The following is a 17,671-nucleotide window of genomic DNA, read 5'->3' as shown; positions in this document are numbered from 1 at the left end:
TTAGGAAAAATAATAGGTTTTTGAAGGAAATACTACCAATCCCATTGCATCTCTGAGGCAACTCTATGCAGATCTGTAAGCACCCCCCAGAACATGTGGAAATATTTCCAGAAGCTGAAATGGATATAAGAAGAGAAACACTTTTAAGTGTTACAAATCCTTTGTGTTTAAGAGGGAACAAATTTTTTCTGCCCGGAGATTTCATTTTCAGAAAAATCTATTAAAGATGGAATCGAGAGGTAATCTCTTTCCACTGAAATCCCAAAGGCAGAATCCCAGGCTGGTGAGGTTGGAAGGGTGGCCCAAGCCCAACCTCCCTTCTCAACCAGAGGCTGTCCATGCCCAGCTGGGTTTGGAATCCCATGAACCCGATGATGCCTGTGAATGGAAAAACATTTCAGTACATTTAAAACCTGCTTACTTCTCCTGGGCTGGCTGCTCTGCCTCGTAAGCAGCCACCTTAGCTCCTGTCCCTGCTGGTTTTGCTGTTCTTTGCCTTCTTTTTCTCCTTGGAGCTGGGTCCATGACGTCTGGGCTGCCCAGGAGCGAGGAATCCCTTCGTTCTGGAGCTGCCAAGAGGAAAACCACCCAAGGTCAAAAGAAATCCACCATGAAGTGTTTCAAAACAACCCCTAAAATATTCCCTTTTTGTTTCATTCTTATGAAAATCTCTGCACTGCCAAGATGGCCTCAGAACTGGGAGAAGTTTGTGACATAAAGGCAAGTTCAAAATTTAAACCAGAAAGATAATCTTGCCTTGATACGTCTTTGTAGCCAGCAGAGAGAAAGACCAGCAACCCCAAACTGGACAATCTGTCTGGATTTTCACTGCCTCCTTTGCTGAAGCTGAGTGAAGCAGGCTCTGTCCAGGTTCACCTACCTATTTAAATTACCATGTGAATTCATACAATATGCTTTATGTACACTTAAGCAACAAACCTCCTCCGCTTTGACAATCACCTACTCAAAACTCAAATGTCAAGACAAACAGATCCTTCCTTAAGCTAAAACCCTCCATAAAAAAAACCCCTATAAATGCATTCAGAAGTTATGCAGACATTTTTATTCCAGCTATCAACATCCTGCAGCATATTTTCATTTGGTATTCCTGCTTTCAAAATGAAATCTTTAATTACCTATAATTTTCAAGACAACGATATCCAGAACAGCACAAACTTCAGCTGAAATATATTAAATAATAATGTGGTGACTGAAGCTGATGCTATTAGGGAAACTTCCTTGTTTATTACGTTTCTGTGCATTTTAGGGAGGTTTAATCCTCATGTGGATGACAGATGCCATAATTAGAGATTCAATACAAAAGGTTTTCACGAGTGCTGTTTCTCCATTCCTTTCACACTGGTTATCCATGTGTGCTGAAAATGAAGCAGGGAGGTAACACACAGCCTACAAGTGGCATTTTCACTGTTTCTCAAAGAAACATGTGTTTCTGGCCAAGAACACTGATAAATTAATCAGAAGCTCCCTGGAGCCAGTGCAGCACAGTGAAGCACATGCTTAACATTCAGTAATATTAAATATTCACCAGCACGCACTACACTGCATCATAGACTTGCAGAAATTTGCAGGGTGACAACAGGTATTAGCTGACGTATTTCCAAGGCACGAGCTAATTAACAAGTTCTAAAGTCCAGCGCAGACAAGATACATTCCTACAGTAAATGCTGAGAAGGTTTAAACGACAGCCGAAGTCTCCACACTAAACTTTAACTACATATGCATACTTTTCCAGTGTTCAGTGCTGAATATATGTTCATGATAGTAACTCTTTACCTGTCTGGGGCAGTGTGTCCAACACTTGCACAAACACTGTTTTATAGATCGCAACATCACTGTCCAAAGTTGGCCTCTTCATAATGAATACACACAGAACAGTTTACTGTCAAGAACCCAACAGATTTGAACAATTTTGCTGTCATAACTCCTGTCCTTCCTTTTTGCTGTTCTCCTACCACACCCTCTTCTTTGGCCAAAAAGTAGATCCAGAGGTGAATCTCATACACAAAAACCTACTTTTTCCTAACATAGTAAAAAAATGTCCCTGTGTTTTCACCTGTGCAATTTGGTGATCACGGCCCTCATGCTCAGCATTTTTTTTGCTGTTTAGACACAGAACTCTTCCGTGTCTAAAAAGAATTTTTAAAAGATTTTTCCCTTCTTTAGTTTCAAAAAAAAAAAAATTTCTTTTAATAATACCAAAAGAAATGTTTCTCATTCGGGTGGCCCAGAATTCAATCTCACAAATAGCAGCAGAGTGGCTCATGGGTGAGGGTTGATCACCACAAGCTTGGGGCTTTTTGTTGTGTTTGCTTCTTTCTTTCAAGCCAAAACTCTCAGAACTGCTGAAGAAAAGATGGAATACACTTGATTCTCACAGCACCGTGCATCACCACTGGACTTTAAACACACACACACTACTGCTGCCCAAAAATAACTCCCATTACTGAATTCATTTATAGCACTTGACTAAAAGCCAAAGAAAGCTTCAGCAAAATATTATCCATTGCTCAACGTAGAAACCTTTTGGAAAAATGAGAGACAGTCTTAGGCACAAGCCTAGCTTTGCATTCTGGAAATATTTTCTGTCTAAATTTAAGCAACATTTTAAGGAAGCAAAGTTTCTTGACTCCTTGTGAAATTAAATTTCTTACTTCTATATTACGTAATTCAGTATGAATGATTGTTGTACCTTTGAGAGGAATATTGCAATTTAAACATAGACAGGACTAGTGCTGGATGAAAAACAGTAATTAAACCTCCTACACCAAACATTGATTTAGAAAAGAAAACATTCCCAATAGATAACACACTCTGCAGGTGAGTAACTGCAAGAAATAAGATTGATAGGACAGCAAGAAGGGGATCATAGTTCAAATACTAAAAGAATGTTTGTGGCAAGAAGATTAAAGACTTTAAATAAAAACTTCTGCTTGTTGGAGGGCTTCTTGTTGTTTTGGGGGTTCTTTTTTGTAATTTTGAGAAGTGGTATTATTTGGTGGGTTGAGGGAGTTTTTCAATAGGATATTCTAGAAAATAACTGAAAAATAAAAATAGCTGTGGTTGGTTTGGAAGAGCCAGGATGAAATCAAGTCAGTGCAGCCCCACAATGTTGGGGACCTGGAAATAGAAGATGCCTTTAATACAGAAAAATGCCAGGACTCATCCTCAAGACATTTGGAAATAAAGCATCGGGATCTCTGAAAGAACAGAAATTAATTTCTGTAGCCTAGTTATAGAGAGGCAGTCCAGATAGATTCTACAACACACTTCTGCATTACTTTATTTTGATATACGGAAGTCAATGGTTTAAAAGGAAATACCTTCCAACCTGTCACATCCACTTTCAGTTTGAAAAAAACCCAACTCTGTGCACCTTCAGTCTCTGTATCATCACCTCTAATGAACATTCTACAGCTGTGACTTGTCTAATTATTCATGGCAGCGTCAATGAGAAAACAGGATCCAGATCCTCTCAGTACAGCAATAAAGGGCTAAAATCAGCACCAAAAGCTTAGTTTTGCCATAAAAAAATATAAACAGGAACAAAGGCAAGCCAAAAATGAGCAGAAGTTTTCCAAATTTGAGGAATTTGTTTGCCTGCAATGACCTAACTTCACACTGACAGAATACACAGCCTTGATGTCCAAATTATAAATGGTGGACCAGAGGCAGGGAAAAAAGCTGCAATTAATGAGGTTTTACCTATAGGAAACACAGTCACAGACACCACTTCTCTTCACCTTGCTGTTACATATTTAAGATATAACAAATGAACAAATGGATTCAAGGAACATTCACATTTTCAGCATGTACCACTAAATGAAATGTATTTCGTTTCATCACAGTAAAGAACTTGCACTGATTAAGAAAAAAAAAAAGCTTTTCCAGACTGGTATAGAAGAGGAAATATTTTTAAAGGACATAGGCATTTATCCTGAAGAAAGGCCTTTATTTAAAATTATCTCCTATCCTGGAGATTTCATCAACAGCACCACAGAATTCTGACAATTTCAATTTCTCTTCTGAATGAAAAGTTCTCTTTTTCATCCAAGTAGGAAAGACTTAGGAAAATCTGTTCAGATTTTCAGATGCTAACACTATTGCAGCTCCCCTAAATTCCTCCCAGAGCCCTCCTGTCAGCAGAGCAGAACTCCCTGGTTGAATTCTGCCTTAACTCCAGGCAGCATGCTTTGCTCCATGGAATTACTCAACTGAACTTGGATGATGACTTAACTTAAAATCAGCACCAATATTACACAAAAAATGGGCTGAGAGGGGACCAAGTGGTCACCAAACTATCACCTGAAGAGCACCAGGACTGCCTGTGAGAGCTGTCCCCCAAGCTGCCAGAGGAAGGACAGAACAGAGAGGGAGCAGAACGCATCACTTTAATCCCTGCCTGTAGTATAACTCCAGCAATTTCATGGTTTCTCAATCCCAGCAAAATTCCCCAGGGATCACCACGGCTGATAATAATTAGCATCTCTTTGACAGCCTCGGCAGAGCCTTCTAAATGAATGGGTATGGAAATTAACACATCCCGAGGATGCAGGCAGTATCTGCAAAGCACAATTAAGTCATTCCTGACAGGCAACTGAGGAAACACCATTCCTGCCTACGCTGAGGTTACCCCGTGTACAGAGCCTGGCATTTTTCATTAGAAATAGATCTGTTTAGATCACTCAGAGATCCAAAATTAAACACTGGTATTTACTGTCCGTGCATCTGCTTGGCTGAAAGCAACAGGAATATGTCACTATATTAATTTTCGGAAAACAACGAGAGCCATTCCCCATTCCCTTTGTTCTGCCCTACTGTATATTTCATTCTTTGTATAAAGTTGGGTTTACTGTACCATAATCCCCTGGGGCCGAGAGGCAGTTGAGACCGAGGTTCTATAAATTCTCTGTCAGCTGGTTATTAACATTTATTTTTACAAAGAATATCTCCATGGGAAGTGTTTATGAAGACACATTTTAAAACAACTCCGGCAAAAAGTTGAGATCCAGCTACACAAAATTTATAAATTGTATTCAGCTCAGTAAGGAAGTTTACATTTCACCCTTCTAGGCTGTATTACCACTGAGTTTTCTATTTGCAAAGTATTCTTTTCCTGACATCACCCTTTTCTAAAAGTTTTTTAAATACAATACTTTAATTGAAAAAAAAAAAAAAACCCCAACCAAACCAAACCAAGAACACCACACAAAACAAAAAAAAACCCAACAAAAAAACAAACAAAAGCCCCCCCAAAAAAGCCAAAAAACACAAAATAAAAACCCTAAAAAAAACAAAACCAAAACACCCAACCAAACAAGAAAAACAAACAAACAAAAAAACCCAAAACAAAAAAGAAAAAAGCCCACCCTAAACATCAAACAACAAAAAAAACCAAACAGAAAACCAACCAAACAAAAACAAACAAACCAAAAAAAAAACCCCAAAACTACCCCACAAAACACCCTTATTTCAAACCTGCAGGGAAATGAATCAAGTTATGGCAAAATCTGTTTGCCATAAGGTTTCATTCTCAACACTTATTTGTTGGAGATAACTCAGGTGCTCATCTGTTGCCATCTCACATTGTCTTGAAACCACATGGCAAAAAAAATTAGGGTAAATTTGACACACAAATAATAAGTTTGGTCAGGAAGCATGAAAAAGTCTCTTTTCATCTATCAAAATACAAGAGGGTAAAAAAGGAACGCATTTTACACATATCCAAGAGTCTCTGGGGGAGCTCATTAATTTTAATCATCAAAACCATGATCTGTAATAGAAATCTTTCTTTTAAAAAATACCTTGAGAAGGGAAATTTCAATGAACCACATAATCAGATGAGAGATACTAAGTTTCAATAACCCACATTAATGTGCTTTGCTGAAAATACTTCAGTGGTATTATAATTCTTTAAAAGTCCCTGTTTACGAGCATTGCTAAAGGTTATGATTTCGCTTGAAAATACTACAAATTTATAGTGTCCCTAGCCCCTAGAAGTTAGTACCTCTGTCACAGCACAAAGAGAAAGCTTTGGGATGTGCTCAGATCCTTCCTGATGTGGGTCAGGCAGGTGCTCTGTTGAGGCAACATTTTGCAATTTCTATCTGGACATCTAAAAACCTCCTAACAACTGAAGCCATTTTCCCTGCTTTATTTTCCGTGGGTGCTTGTCAGGAGCAGCACCAAGGCTGGTGACTCGGATGCTGTGGTGGTTTTAGGCTGCTCAGCAACAGCTTTTCAACAACCCACTGCAATTCCTGATTTACTGTGAGAATCTCTTCTCCCTCTCTGGCCCTCACATCTTTTCAGAGCTCTGTATGAAGGCTAATTTTCTGTGCATCACGGCTGGATGCGCCGTCATCCGGCACACAAGCACTTCCAAATTCAGGCATCAGCACTAAAAAGGTCGTGGTCTGAAGAGGTTTGGATGAGCTCAGTGTCCCGGGTGTGACTGTTTGCTGGAGTCATCCTCTGGGCTCCCGGGATGTCCCATTTGGATCATCTGTACCACCCAGGGTGGAGGTAGGAGGCTTCTGGACACAACTCCCAGGAGACATGAAGCACCATGCAGGTCGAGCAAACACAACAACAAAGCAGACAGACGCAAGAGCTGAAATCATGGGGCTACAGAAAGCTTTGGAAAGGATTTCTGGGCTGCGATGTCCCAATTCAATGTGAGGTAGTGGAGCCCAGAGTAATTCCTCACCAGGCTCGTAAAGCATAAACCTCATGCCTGCAACTCCATCACTGTTGCTCAACTTGGATTTTCTGGTGTCTGAGCTGATGTGGCTCAGGCCCCGGCACCAGCAGTGGTGGGGCTTCCAAGGATCACCTATAAGGTTACCCCATGTCAGAAATCTTTATTATCCCTAACCCCTGGCTGTGCAGATGTGGAGCCTGAGGTCAGAAAGTCAGTCCTAAAGAAGAATGTGAACAATCAACATTATTCACTGATTTCAAACCAGTAAGTGATTATTTTGTTAACCTTTATGTAGTCATAAAACCACAGAACCACAGGCTGGTTTGGGTGGGAGGGGATCTTCCAGCTCATCCAGTGCCACCCCTGCCATGGGCAGGGACACCTTCCACTGTCCCAGGAGGCTCCAAACCCCATCCAGCCTGGCCTTGGACACTGCCAGGGATGATGGGGACTCCACAATCTCTGCAGGTAAGAGTCACCTGTGCTGCTACTTGGAATGGGAAGGTAAGTAACAGATCTGCTCACGAGCACTTTGCAACTGGGCCTCTGAATGAATACCAACAGCGAGTCTCAAACCCTCACAGTGAGAGCTGCTGCTACTCCTGTGATAGATTCTTCACTCATTATCTCTTGGATGGAGAAATACACAACAGTGACTGAAAGATCTGCGGACAATAAAGCCTTTTGACTTTATTTGGCTGTATTTTGACTTTCTCAGCCAGCAGTGTGCCCAGAAGGCCAGTGGCACCTGACCTGTATCAGGAATAGTGTGGCAGCAGGACCAGGCAGTGACCATCCCTGTGCTGGGCACTGCTCAGGCCCCACCTGAAATCCTGGGGTCAGTTCTGGGCCGCTCACAACAAGAAGGACATTGAGGGGCTGGAGCATGTCCCAGGAAGGGAACAGAGCTGGGAAGGCTCTAGAGCCCCAGGAGCGGCTGAGGGAGCTGGGAAAGGGGCTCAGGCTGGAGCAAAGGAGGCTCAGGGGGGACCTTGTGGCTCTGCACAAGTCCCTGACAGGAGGGGGCAGCCGGGGGGGTCGGGCTCTGCTCGCAGGGAACAGGGACAGGAGGAGAGGGAACGGCCTCAGGCTGGGCCAGGGCAGGCTCAGGGTGGACAGCAGCAGGAATTTCCCCATGGAAAGGGTGCTCAGGCCTTGGCAGGGGCTGCCCAGGGAGGTTTGGAGTGCCCATCCCTGGAGGTGTCCAAGGAAGGGCTGGAGGTGGTACTCAGGGCTCTGGGCTGGGGACAAGGTGGGCATCGGGCACAGCTGGGACTGGATGGCCTTGGGGGTCTTTTCCAACAAAGACAAATGATTCTGTGATTCCATCACTTGTTAAATTTATTTTCTTATTTCTTTGTATAAAGCACGGGGTTGCCCTGGTGCCTGAACAGTCCTTGCACTGCCTGGTCTGTCCTGGACATGCACATGAAAGCTGGTTTAGAGGATCGCCATCCTGACACACAGTTCACTCCCAAAGAACCCCACGGGAGTCATGAGGCCAGAGGGAATTGTGTACTGAAGACAGCCTTAAATTTCAAGTGTGAGCTGCACTCAGGACATCCCCCCCCCAGGAGCTCAGACTCCTCTGCCACAAGAATGATTTCTTTCCCCATTAAACAACCTTTGAGAAAATCAATACAACTCAAGGGAGGCCATAACTCTGGAAAATATATGTTTTCATAATTATGGTATTTTATGGTGGATAAATCAGTAACCTCTACTAATAACTTCATCATGTTGTACTTATAAGCCTAAGATTTTTTTCAATTGTATTGCACATTCCACTTTTTTGTACTATAGATATTTCTATTTTAGCCTGGGAAGACATTCCAGGTGGAAAAATCCAAGATAAAACCCTATTTAAACAGGAACTTTGCTTGTCTGTATTTCACTATATATTTGTAAGGAAGCACAAAAACATTTAAACAAATACTACACTCAGAAGGTATTTTGCTACTTATTTATACAGCACCATAAATATGTGATGCTGTTTCAGAGATAAAATAGGAACATAAACATGTGGCACTGTGTCTTTTTGAGAAAAAGACAGATTTAAAGCTTTAAAATAACCAACTCTAAAATTAGTCAGTGACACAGGGCCTATACCCCTTCAAAATGACACACAGCTTTAACCCTGGAACACAAACCAGCCACTTTAAAACTGTCCTTACACGTGAACACACAGAACTGACGATGGCATGGAGCCTAATCACCCAAAATTTCGTCATCAAAAGACAAAAGTCGAGATGAGTAAAAGGGAAGTGGTGATTCCTGGGGTGGGCAGGCACGAGAAGAGGGCTGGTGTTATTGAGCAAGGCTCAGCCACAAGAAAAGCTGGGATCTACTGGCCCACGAGCCACTCAGATGGCCAATATGATTCTTCAGCTTGTGAAAGATTATAACGTGTGTCCATAATCCTTCAGTCAATGCTGATGGAGAACAGCTGAGAGTGAAAAGCTTAATTAATGCCCCAAACACTGCTACTGACAGGACCAAAGGCGACGTCGACATTATGAACTAATTAAGGAAACAAATCTAGACATTAAATGTGGTTTGGCCTTTTTGAAATGTTTATTTGAAGTATTTTGAAGATTAAACCACTGCCCAAAGTATTCAATGTCTTGAAAAATGAAGTGGAAAAATGGGAAGTTAGACATGACAACGTCAGGAAAGCCAAGCTTTGCTCCAGCATCCTCCAAGCTTCAGTTGATGATCATCAAAACTTTGGGGTGAAGCATGTGAGATTTTGTACTGCCTTCTTTTATATCCATTCTCCTTTCCTCTCCCTGCCTTAAGCAAACTTTGAGACAAACTGAGGAGACTGTGGTGACTGGTGAAAGCAGATCTTTGCCCATGAAGTGACCACACAAGGTCCTTGACAGAATTATTTCAAACCCCTTCCTTCTCAAAGAGTTTTCCATGAGAAGCTCGTGCCCTTTCAAATGACCTTTCCTGCAGAAGGGATTGTTGGAATATTTATATTGTGCTTTTTGCATGTATAGACCTTGTTTTTTCCCCTAATTTAACAAGCTTTAGATCTTTTATTTTTACTGTATATTTTTTAATTTTGTATAACCAGCTGATACAGGTCCAAACGCTGTCATGCATTTTCCTGTATTTGCTGTGAAATGAACAAGCTGAACTGAAGTCTCACATGTCATACACTAGGAACAAAGTTCTATTCACACTATTAGCTTTCTGGACCCATTTACTTCTCCTGAAATCAATAAAAAACCTCCACTAAATAAAAGACATACCATGAGTATTATCTACAAATTGCTGTCAGCTATCTGCTTTTTTTTTTTTTTCTTTTTCACCTAAATACAGTATTCCTAAAAGGCTTTTCATGCTGTGAATTTAAAGACAGCATTTAAGATGTCATTATGGCATGTCTTTATATACAGCTGCCATTAAGGTCTCTGTAATGGATTCAGAAATGATGAACATGGAAGGTGCCTCAGTCAGACATGACATTAATGTTTTTATGGCAGATGCACTGGCACAATCTCAATCAACATCACCGGATAATTCTGCTCTGGAAAATGCTACAGGTAATTCTGGTTGCCCTAAGAGGCTCTGAGGGTGTATTTAAAGAATTTTAAAGATCTCAGTAAGTACTCTGAGAGCAGCAACACATTAATATTTATTACAACACTTACTGAACAATGAACGTGAAACCTGGTCATGTGCAAGACATTGATATACGATGAACAAAAAATTATCAATCAGCAGGTCTCAATCAGAATCAAGAAGTTGGTTTAATCTGTAACAACTTCTACTTGGATGTTCCTAAACATTCACATGGACACATACACAGCACGATTTTTAGTCACCATTTATTATTCATTGTGAATGGATTGTAAAAACTGTGGCAGGACCCCAGACCTGTGTTTACACTCTCACATGGGCTGTTTTTCTTCTCCAGGTCCTTGGGCATCTGAAGGGCTCTCCAGGTCTGGCTGGGCTGTGAACATGAGCCAAGTCCAGCACTGACAGGGCACAGTCAGCAAGGAGCTCAGCTTCAGGAGATGTAACCCACACCACGAAAACACCCCTGGTGCACATGGATATGGACAAGCTGGGACACACTCAGGGATTGTTTTAGAGGGCAGTGGTGGAGAAGAATGGCAGGAGCCCATGGCAAACAGCCAGGCCCCGAGTCGATCAGACAGCAGGGATGCAGAGCCAGGAGGCTGGGTGAGGCAGCTGCGTGGTGTGACACCGAGAGCCACAGCCAGACTCCTTACACAGGACTGGCCCTGCTCCCCTGGGATCCACTAACTCTGGGATAGTCTTTCCATATGGCAAAGCTGCAGCCCTCAGTGAGAAAAAACAGGATCCCGCCCTGAGCTGTGCTCATGTTCCACGGATCCTCCCCCAGCCAACGTCCCTGTGAGCCACCAGGGCCAGGAGGCACCGGGAAAAATCTTCATTAAAATGGCAGTGATGGGGGTTTGATCATTCAAACCCCTAAAGCCACCTGGAAACACAAACCCCAAATATCCAAGCCTGGAAAACATGGTATTTTCTTCTGGTAAAGAGTCTGACAACTGAGTTTTGCTGATATTCAGAGTATCAGCTGCCTGAGGGATTACTGAAGGGTGAAACACAGCCTGGGACTGGCAAAGCTTGATGCAATTCCTCTACCCCTCCATCAGTGTGCAGTGATTCTAAAAATAAAAAAGGATATCTATATATAGGGATAATTTATGGTTGCTTAATATTTCGTGCAAGCTCAAAATATCTATATGCAAGAAGAAAATGCTTTTCTATATTTAATGTATTTTTGTAATTTCATTACACTGGGCAATTCTCATGCCCCTTTACCATTAAAAATTCATTTAAATTATTAAGGCCCTGTGGAAATTTTAAACACTTCCTGACATTTCTCCAAAACAACAGTCACTGTAATGGTAAGGTTTGATTACAAAAAGTAATACAGTCTCCCTCTAACTAAATAAAGCTTAGAGAAAATGGGATTTAAATATAAAGGGTGTGTAAACACACACTCCTTTTCCCACCACAACACAACTGACTGGTTTAGACTGAAAGGACTTTTTCCTCTAGCACCTTGCTTCAGGAAGAATACCAAGGGATGATCACTGTGATATAAACCACAGACTAAGCTCCAGTGATGAAATACTATAAAAGCATGATGTCGTCAAAGAAAGAATGTCAGTGGGTTATTTCCAGAGAAATTTGGTAAAGATGTTGGAAAGTATGAATGATTTTATGACTTTTTCTAGAGAACCAAGAGAAAAAAAGGTGTTTCAGGCTACAAAGACTTGAAGAATTAAGCTCACTCGCTGTAAAAGCAGAATAAAGTCACTAGGTTAAGCAGGTGATGTGTGGGATGACAGAAAGCCATAACAAGGTTCTATAAGCAGAAAATATTGTATCATATGGGGTTTTTTTTACTCTTTCCAGGAAAAAAAAAAAAAATGTAAACCAGAGAATCTTGGTATGACATTTTCTCAAATTAAAGGTTCCATCTTAGAAGTACTCCAGCTACCCTAAGTAGTGCTGTATTTGACAGCTTGATCCTTAGAAAAAAACAATGCTGATATTATTTAAAGCTACAACTTTTTGCCTTTAACTACTGTTGTTTCTAACCATCATCATTCTTGTCTAAGAAGACGTTTGAGAACCTGCAATTTTCCTTTATTGGAATGGATTAATCATTATTATATTGGCATACCTAACTTAAAAAATAATTTAAAAAAAAAAAAAAAAAGAAGAAATCACACAGAGTTCCGAATCTGACATTTAAAAAAATATTTTCCTTCCTTGTGTGCTCCAGTGGGAGCTGGGAAGGCTCCACAGTGCTGCCCTCAGCCCCGTGGTTGCTGGTACTGGGTGTTATTTTGGCACCCTGCCTCCCAGGAAGGCCAGTCTGGTCTGAGTCCTCGTGGAGGAGAACACTGTGCAGAAGAGTGAAAAACATCAGAACAGAGTTCAAAAGCAGAGAAAGATACATCTAATCTTTGCCCATGCACACAACACCCTCTTTGTTGACCAACAAAACCCACATTAAACCCTCCAGGACTGGGCACAAAGTGCTGATGTGAATAGCGGCTGCTCAGATGAGTAACACTTTTATTACATATTCAGAACTGAACACTTTGGCCAGGGACGGGGCCAGAATAAACCAGAGCAGCCTCTCTGGAAGTTAATGGAACCATAATGAATTACACCAATTGAGAATTCAGAGTATTATTCTGGGATAGAGCTTGCTGGTGAAATGCACAAAACAAAGCAAAAGGCTAATTGCATGCTGGGCATGAACGCAGTCACTTCAAATTGTATTTCCTGAAAAGGCAGCTGAGTAATATCATTACCTGAGAAACACCTAGAATCCTTCTTGACCATTCCCTCTCTTGCAAAACCTGCACATAGCAGCTTTGTTCTTTTTGGTTAAATTACATAAAAGAGATTAAAGTCCATTGCTGTTTTCTTTCCCCTGAACTACCAGGAAAAAAAGCATCACCACGACTAAAACATCCATTTTTAAACTGCTAACACACCAAACCTATCCTGGGATATGAAATTCTGTTTGATACAATAAATCTTCCCCAGCCTTGGAAAAGCTGAAGGGTGCTGCATGGTCAGGGCTGTTTTGGGGGGACGTTCCCAGGTGCTGTGATGGGCTCCCAGTCCACGCAGCTTGCTGGCCCCTGGACTGCTGCTAGCCTGCACGGTCACACATCAGAGCCTCTTGTTTTGGTGGTTTTAGAAAAGGAAAATGCTCTGTGCCTTCAGCATTACCCTCAGGAACCCTCACCACAAAATTACCTGTCACTTCCTCTAGCATTGTTTTCACTCATAACAACTATTGCAGCTGATAACAAGAACTGTGTTGACCTAGTTATCCAAGGATATCTAAGGAAAATAAAGCCACCTCCTGTCTGCCAGACGGGGATTTTAAAGTTCCTCGGGCCCATGAGCAACAAGGGGATGATTTGTTCTGAGAAGCAGCCGCGAATTGAAAATGTCAGTGTTGTCCTGAATGGGGACAGCAGCAGCCTGGGCCACTGGAGAAGCTCAGCTCTGAGACAACAGGTTGCTGGCAGGAAGGGTTTGGGGGCTGTTTTCCCTTGTAGTTTCCTACCCCAGACAAAGGACACACAGCACAGAGCAGGGTGAATTCGCTGCTGCCGGGATAAGAGTCACAACTGACTGAGCCACTGGCTGCTCTTAATAAATGTTATGTCAGCTCTCTCCCGCAGTAATTTTATCAAGCCACAGTGAGGAGAATGAAGTGGGAAATAGCTTAATCTCACCAAAATGCAGTGCCACTTCTTCCTGACGTCCCATTTTGGAAAAAAAAAAAAAAAAAACCTAAACGAAAATGCAATTTGTTCTGTCCTTTACTTGTACTTCTCACTGCTGCAGAAGCATGGAGCAGCAGAGAGTGAAACACACACGGTTCCCACCTTAGAGCTGCAAAATCCCTAACCTGTACCTCAAATTTAATACCTTGTCTCCCACCAGAAGACAGGAACTGTGGATTATCCCACTGCCCCACTAGGGCTCATCTCCTGCGCCCATTCCTTTCCCTCCAGCTGACAGACACTCTTCTGCCTAAGGGGAATTCACCAGTGACTTATTTTACATTGTTCATCCAGTGAAAATACTCCTCAGTAGGCTACAGACACATCATTACTGGGGATGGGGCTTTAGGAAAGCATTTAATGTCTTTCAGCCATAAAATATAAACATCTCCTGAAAGTGCTGGCTTACCTGGATGCTCAGTGCAGCTCTCCAGTGTCAATGACACCTCAGTGGCACAGCTGGCCTTTCCCTGCACATAAAACACCTCCAGTGCACATAAAAGTGCCTACAATGGGGTAGCTGTATGTCTTCCATCCTCAGTTATCCTAAATAAACAATCACCCCTCCTTGGCTCACCAACACTCAGTGACTGTGTCCCCAAAGCCCCAGCATGGGGGCTGATCTGTCACCTCACAAGAGACAGGACAAGAGGAAATGGCCTCACGTTGCACCAGGGGAGGATTAGTTTGGGTACTAGGAATAATTTCTTCACAAAAAGGGTTGTCAAGTACTGGAACGGGCTTCCCAGGGCAGTGGTGGAATCACTGTCCTTGAAAGTGTTCAATGAAAGTGTGGATGTGGTGTTCAGGGACGTGGCAGTGCTGGGTTAGCCCTCTGACTCAATGATCTTTGAGGTCTTTTCTAATCTTAGTGGTTCTATGAATCTGTAATTCCATGTTTCTGTGAGGTGGACAAGACCCTCCTTCTCTCAGGAGCAGTGGGACTGATGCCTGTTTCCAGCATAATGTGATTTTCAGCATATTATTTTATTAGATTATCAAAATTTAACAACACTACAAAGCTAGCCAGCAGGTTCTCAGACATTGACACAGCTTTCTGATGCTCATAGTAGATTTTTTCATTTGGCAGCTCCTGAGCCAAGTGTTGCAGCCGAGTAAAGAATAAAGCATCAGGAAGCAGCTCAACAGCCTAGAAAGTGACATACTTCACTCACACAGGCACACAAACCAAAGGCCAGTCAGTTTTGACCTTGCTGATGCTTTGTGAAAATGACTGGCATCAATCTCATGATTCAAATATCTTAAGGATAGCTTGAAAGCACTCACAGCCCTCCAAAATCCTCTGCTGGGAATCTTCTAATCCCTGCCCCGCTTCACAAGGAGGCTCCCGAGACGTTAGGACTCATGGCAGAGATCTGATTTTACCCCTGGTGTGATGTGGTGAATGTCATCAGCCTGCAGTAATTGAGGTCAGCTGCTCAGTGTGATGGCTGGCTGTGCAACACCTTTCATTTCTCTCTCTCTCTCTCTCAAGAAAAAATCAGATTAGGCAGAGGGAAGTGGGAAATCAAAGATCACATTTCCATCATTCACAGCCTGCCTCCATTTCTGATCACAGGGAAAAGACAAATGCATTCATGTCACAAGTGCCAAAAATCTTTATCAAGTCCTTGGTGGGCAGAAGCACTTTTTACATTTCCCTACAAGCTGTAAGACTCAATCATTTCCGGGAAGTTTAACCTAGAAGTTCCAGAAAGAAAATAGTTGTCTATTCTCTACTTTGATGAGAAGTTAAGCTAAGTGCACAATAGGAGCTTATCCCTCCTGGGCACGCAGAGAGGAGGTGTATTTATATTTCTTCTGTATCTTGATGGCATTTTGTGCTTGGTTAGTGATTTGTGAATGTCCGCAGGAATTACAGAAACTTGGCAGATCATGTTCCTAAATTTCACTGGTTAATGAAATAGTTTTAAACATGTAAGAGACAGAAAAAACAGCAAGGTGAAATAAAAATAGGGCACATCATATGAAAAATGAATGACAGTATAGTGAAATGATTGAAAATTGATTTAATCTAAAAGTCCATCTGCATTTCACATCAATCCAGAAATTTTTGTTTCCTTTAAGAATCAAGGCAGGTGATGATATTGGAATGGACCTTTTTGCTCAACAGAACTGAAATCAAATCAGGTGCAATTTACAAGCAGCTTCCACTGGAGCATCAACATGTTTTGAATCTGCTGCATAAAGGCTCGTTTTGCAGGCAGCAGCCACACAAACGGTGTTCTGTGGGGAGGTTTACTCAGCACACCTTGCGACGTGGTTTGAAACACAGCGCTGGGAACTGTGACTCAGATCTCTTGGTGTCAAGTGAGCGAGTCGGGGAACTCTGCCTTCAGGCAGGCTGCAAACAGTCCTGGGTAAAGCCAGGGCTGAGCAAGGCACAGCCGTTGTGAAGGACAGGGAATGAACCCAGTGCTCTTAGTGCTAACTGAACTGACAGCAGTGCTGGGATGATGTGTGGGTGAGGATTCACCTCTAGACACGGATGGAAGCTGATGGCAAGCAGTCAGGGTCAGTGGTGTCTCTCAGCAAATGCAGAGGAGGCGATTCTGGTCAAAGGAAAGCCCTTGTTTATCAGCTCTGTTAAGCACGAGGACTAAACGAAAAATGAACTGCTTGCTGTGTGCTGTGACACAATTACACACCAAGAAAAGCAGCCAGGTGAAATCCATGGGCACTGGCAGGGTGGGCAGGCCCTGGCACAGGGTGCCCAGAGCAGCTGGGGCTGCCCCTGGATCCCTGGCAGTGTCCAAGGCCAGGCTGGACAGGGTTTGAAAGCACCTGGGACAGTGGGAGGTGTCCCTGCCCAAGGCAGGGGTGGCACTGGGTGATCCTCAAGGTCCCTTCCAACCCAAACCAGGCTGCTGTGTGATCTACACACACCCCTGTCTCACGGATTTTGTGGGACTTTTACAGACTGGCCAAGAATATTAATTACTACCAAATATCCTTGCCATATTGCACATCCTGTATTTTTTTCCCGCCCCACACCAAGGGGGGTGCTCCTGCAAATCCCAACAAAAAACACTATGAGTCTTCCACGTATGGAAAACAGGAGTCACTGGCCACCAAGGACAAAGTGACTTAGCTAACAATGGAAATTCAGGGGTTCACAACATGCAACTGCTTTGGAAAATCAGCATTTCCAGGAGATTTCCCCAAGGTTGGCCGTGGTGCTCTTCCTGCACCCCACACAGGTGTGAGGGGCTCTGTCAGGTAAGGCTGTTTCCAACACAAAGAATCACATTTTGGTACCTGCTTCATTCTCATCCCCCTCCCTGACAAACTGATCAATGATGCAAGAAGCCAGTGCCTCACTTCCCAGAGATGTGTCCCAAATCTTATCACATATTCCTTCCCTGTTCCCTGGGCCACAGGGCAGCTCCATGGAAGTGACTGTTCTTTGCTTTCTTCTCTTCACCTCTTGAACAAAACAAAACCCAAAACCCAACAAAACCCACAAAAAAGAACGTTTCACCTTCATCAAAATTCTCCAAGTCTTGCTAGAATTCAAAGATTGCAGCCAAAATGTTTTGATGCTGCCAGCAGGAGCAACGAGCTACCAGTGAGCCATTTAGTTAATGATACTGTT

The 17,671-nt window shown here is 42.6% G+C and overlaps 1 protein-coding gene across 6 annotated transcripts in view; it reads right to left on the bottom strand.

Moving 5' to 3' along the window:
- Positions 1 to 402: 402 nt before the first annotated feature.
- The window catches only part of XRCC4 (X-ray repair cross complementing 4), an 89,357-nt gene continuing 72,088 nt past the window's right edge, over positions 403 to 17,671 (bottom strand). For all 6 annotated transcript variants that reach the window (XM_032096790.1, XM_032096789.1, XM_032096786.1 and 3 more), the window contains one exon: positions 403 to 569. In XM_032096790.1, the coding sequence (XP_031952681.1) occupies positions 418 to 569 (152 nt within the window). In that variant the 3' untranslated portion in view covers positions 403 to 417. The remainder of the gene's footprint in view (positions 570 to 17,671) is intronic.

The sequence above is a fragment of the Corvus moneduloides genome, chromosome Z (assembly GCF_009650955.1).
Source record: "Corvus moneduloides isolate bCorMon1 chromosome Z, bCorMon1.pri, whole genome shotgun sequence".
Taxonomy (NCBI): Eukaryota; Metazoa; Chordata; class Aves; order Passeriformes; family Corvidae; genus Corvus; species Corvus moneduloides.
Note: the sequence above shows the minus strand (reverse complement) of the source record. Positions and strands in the feature narration are given on the sequence as shown.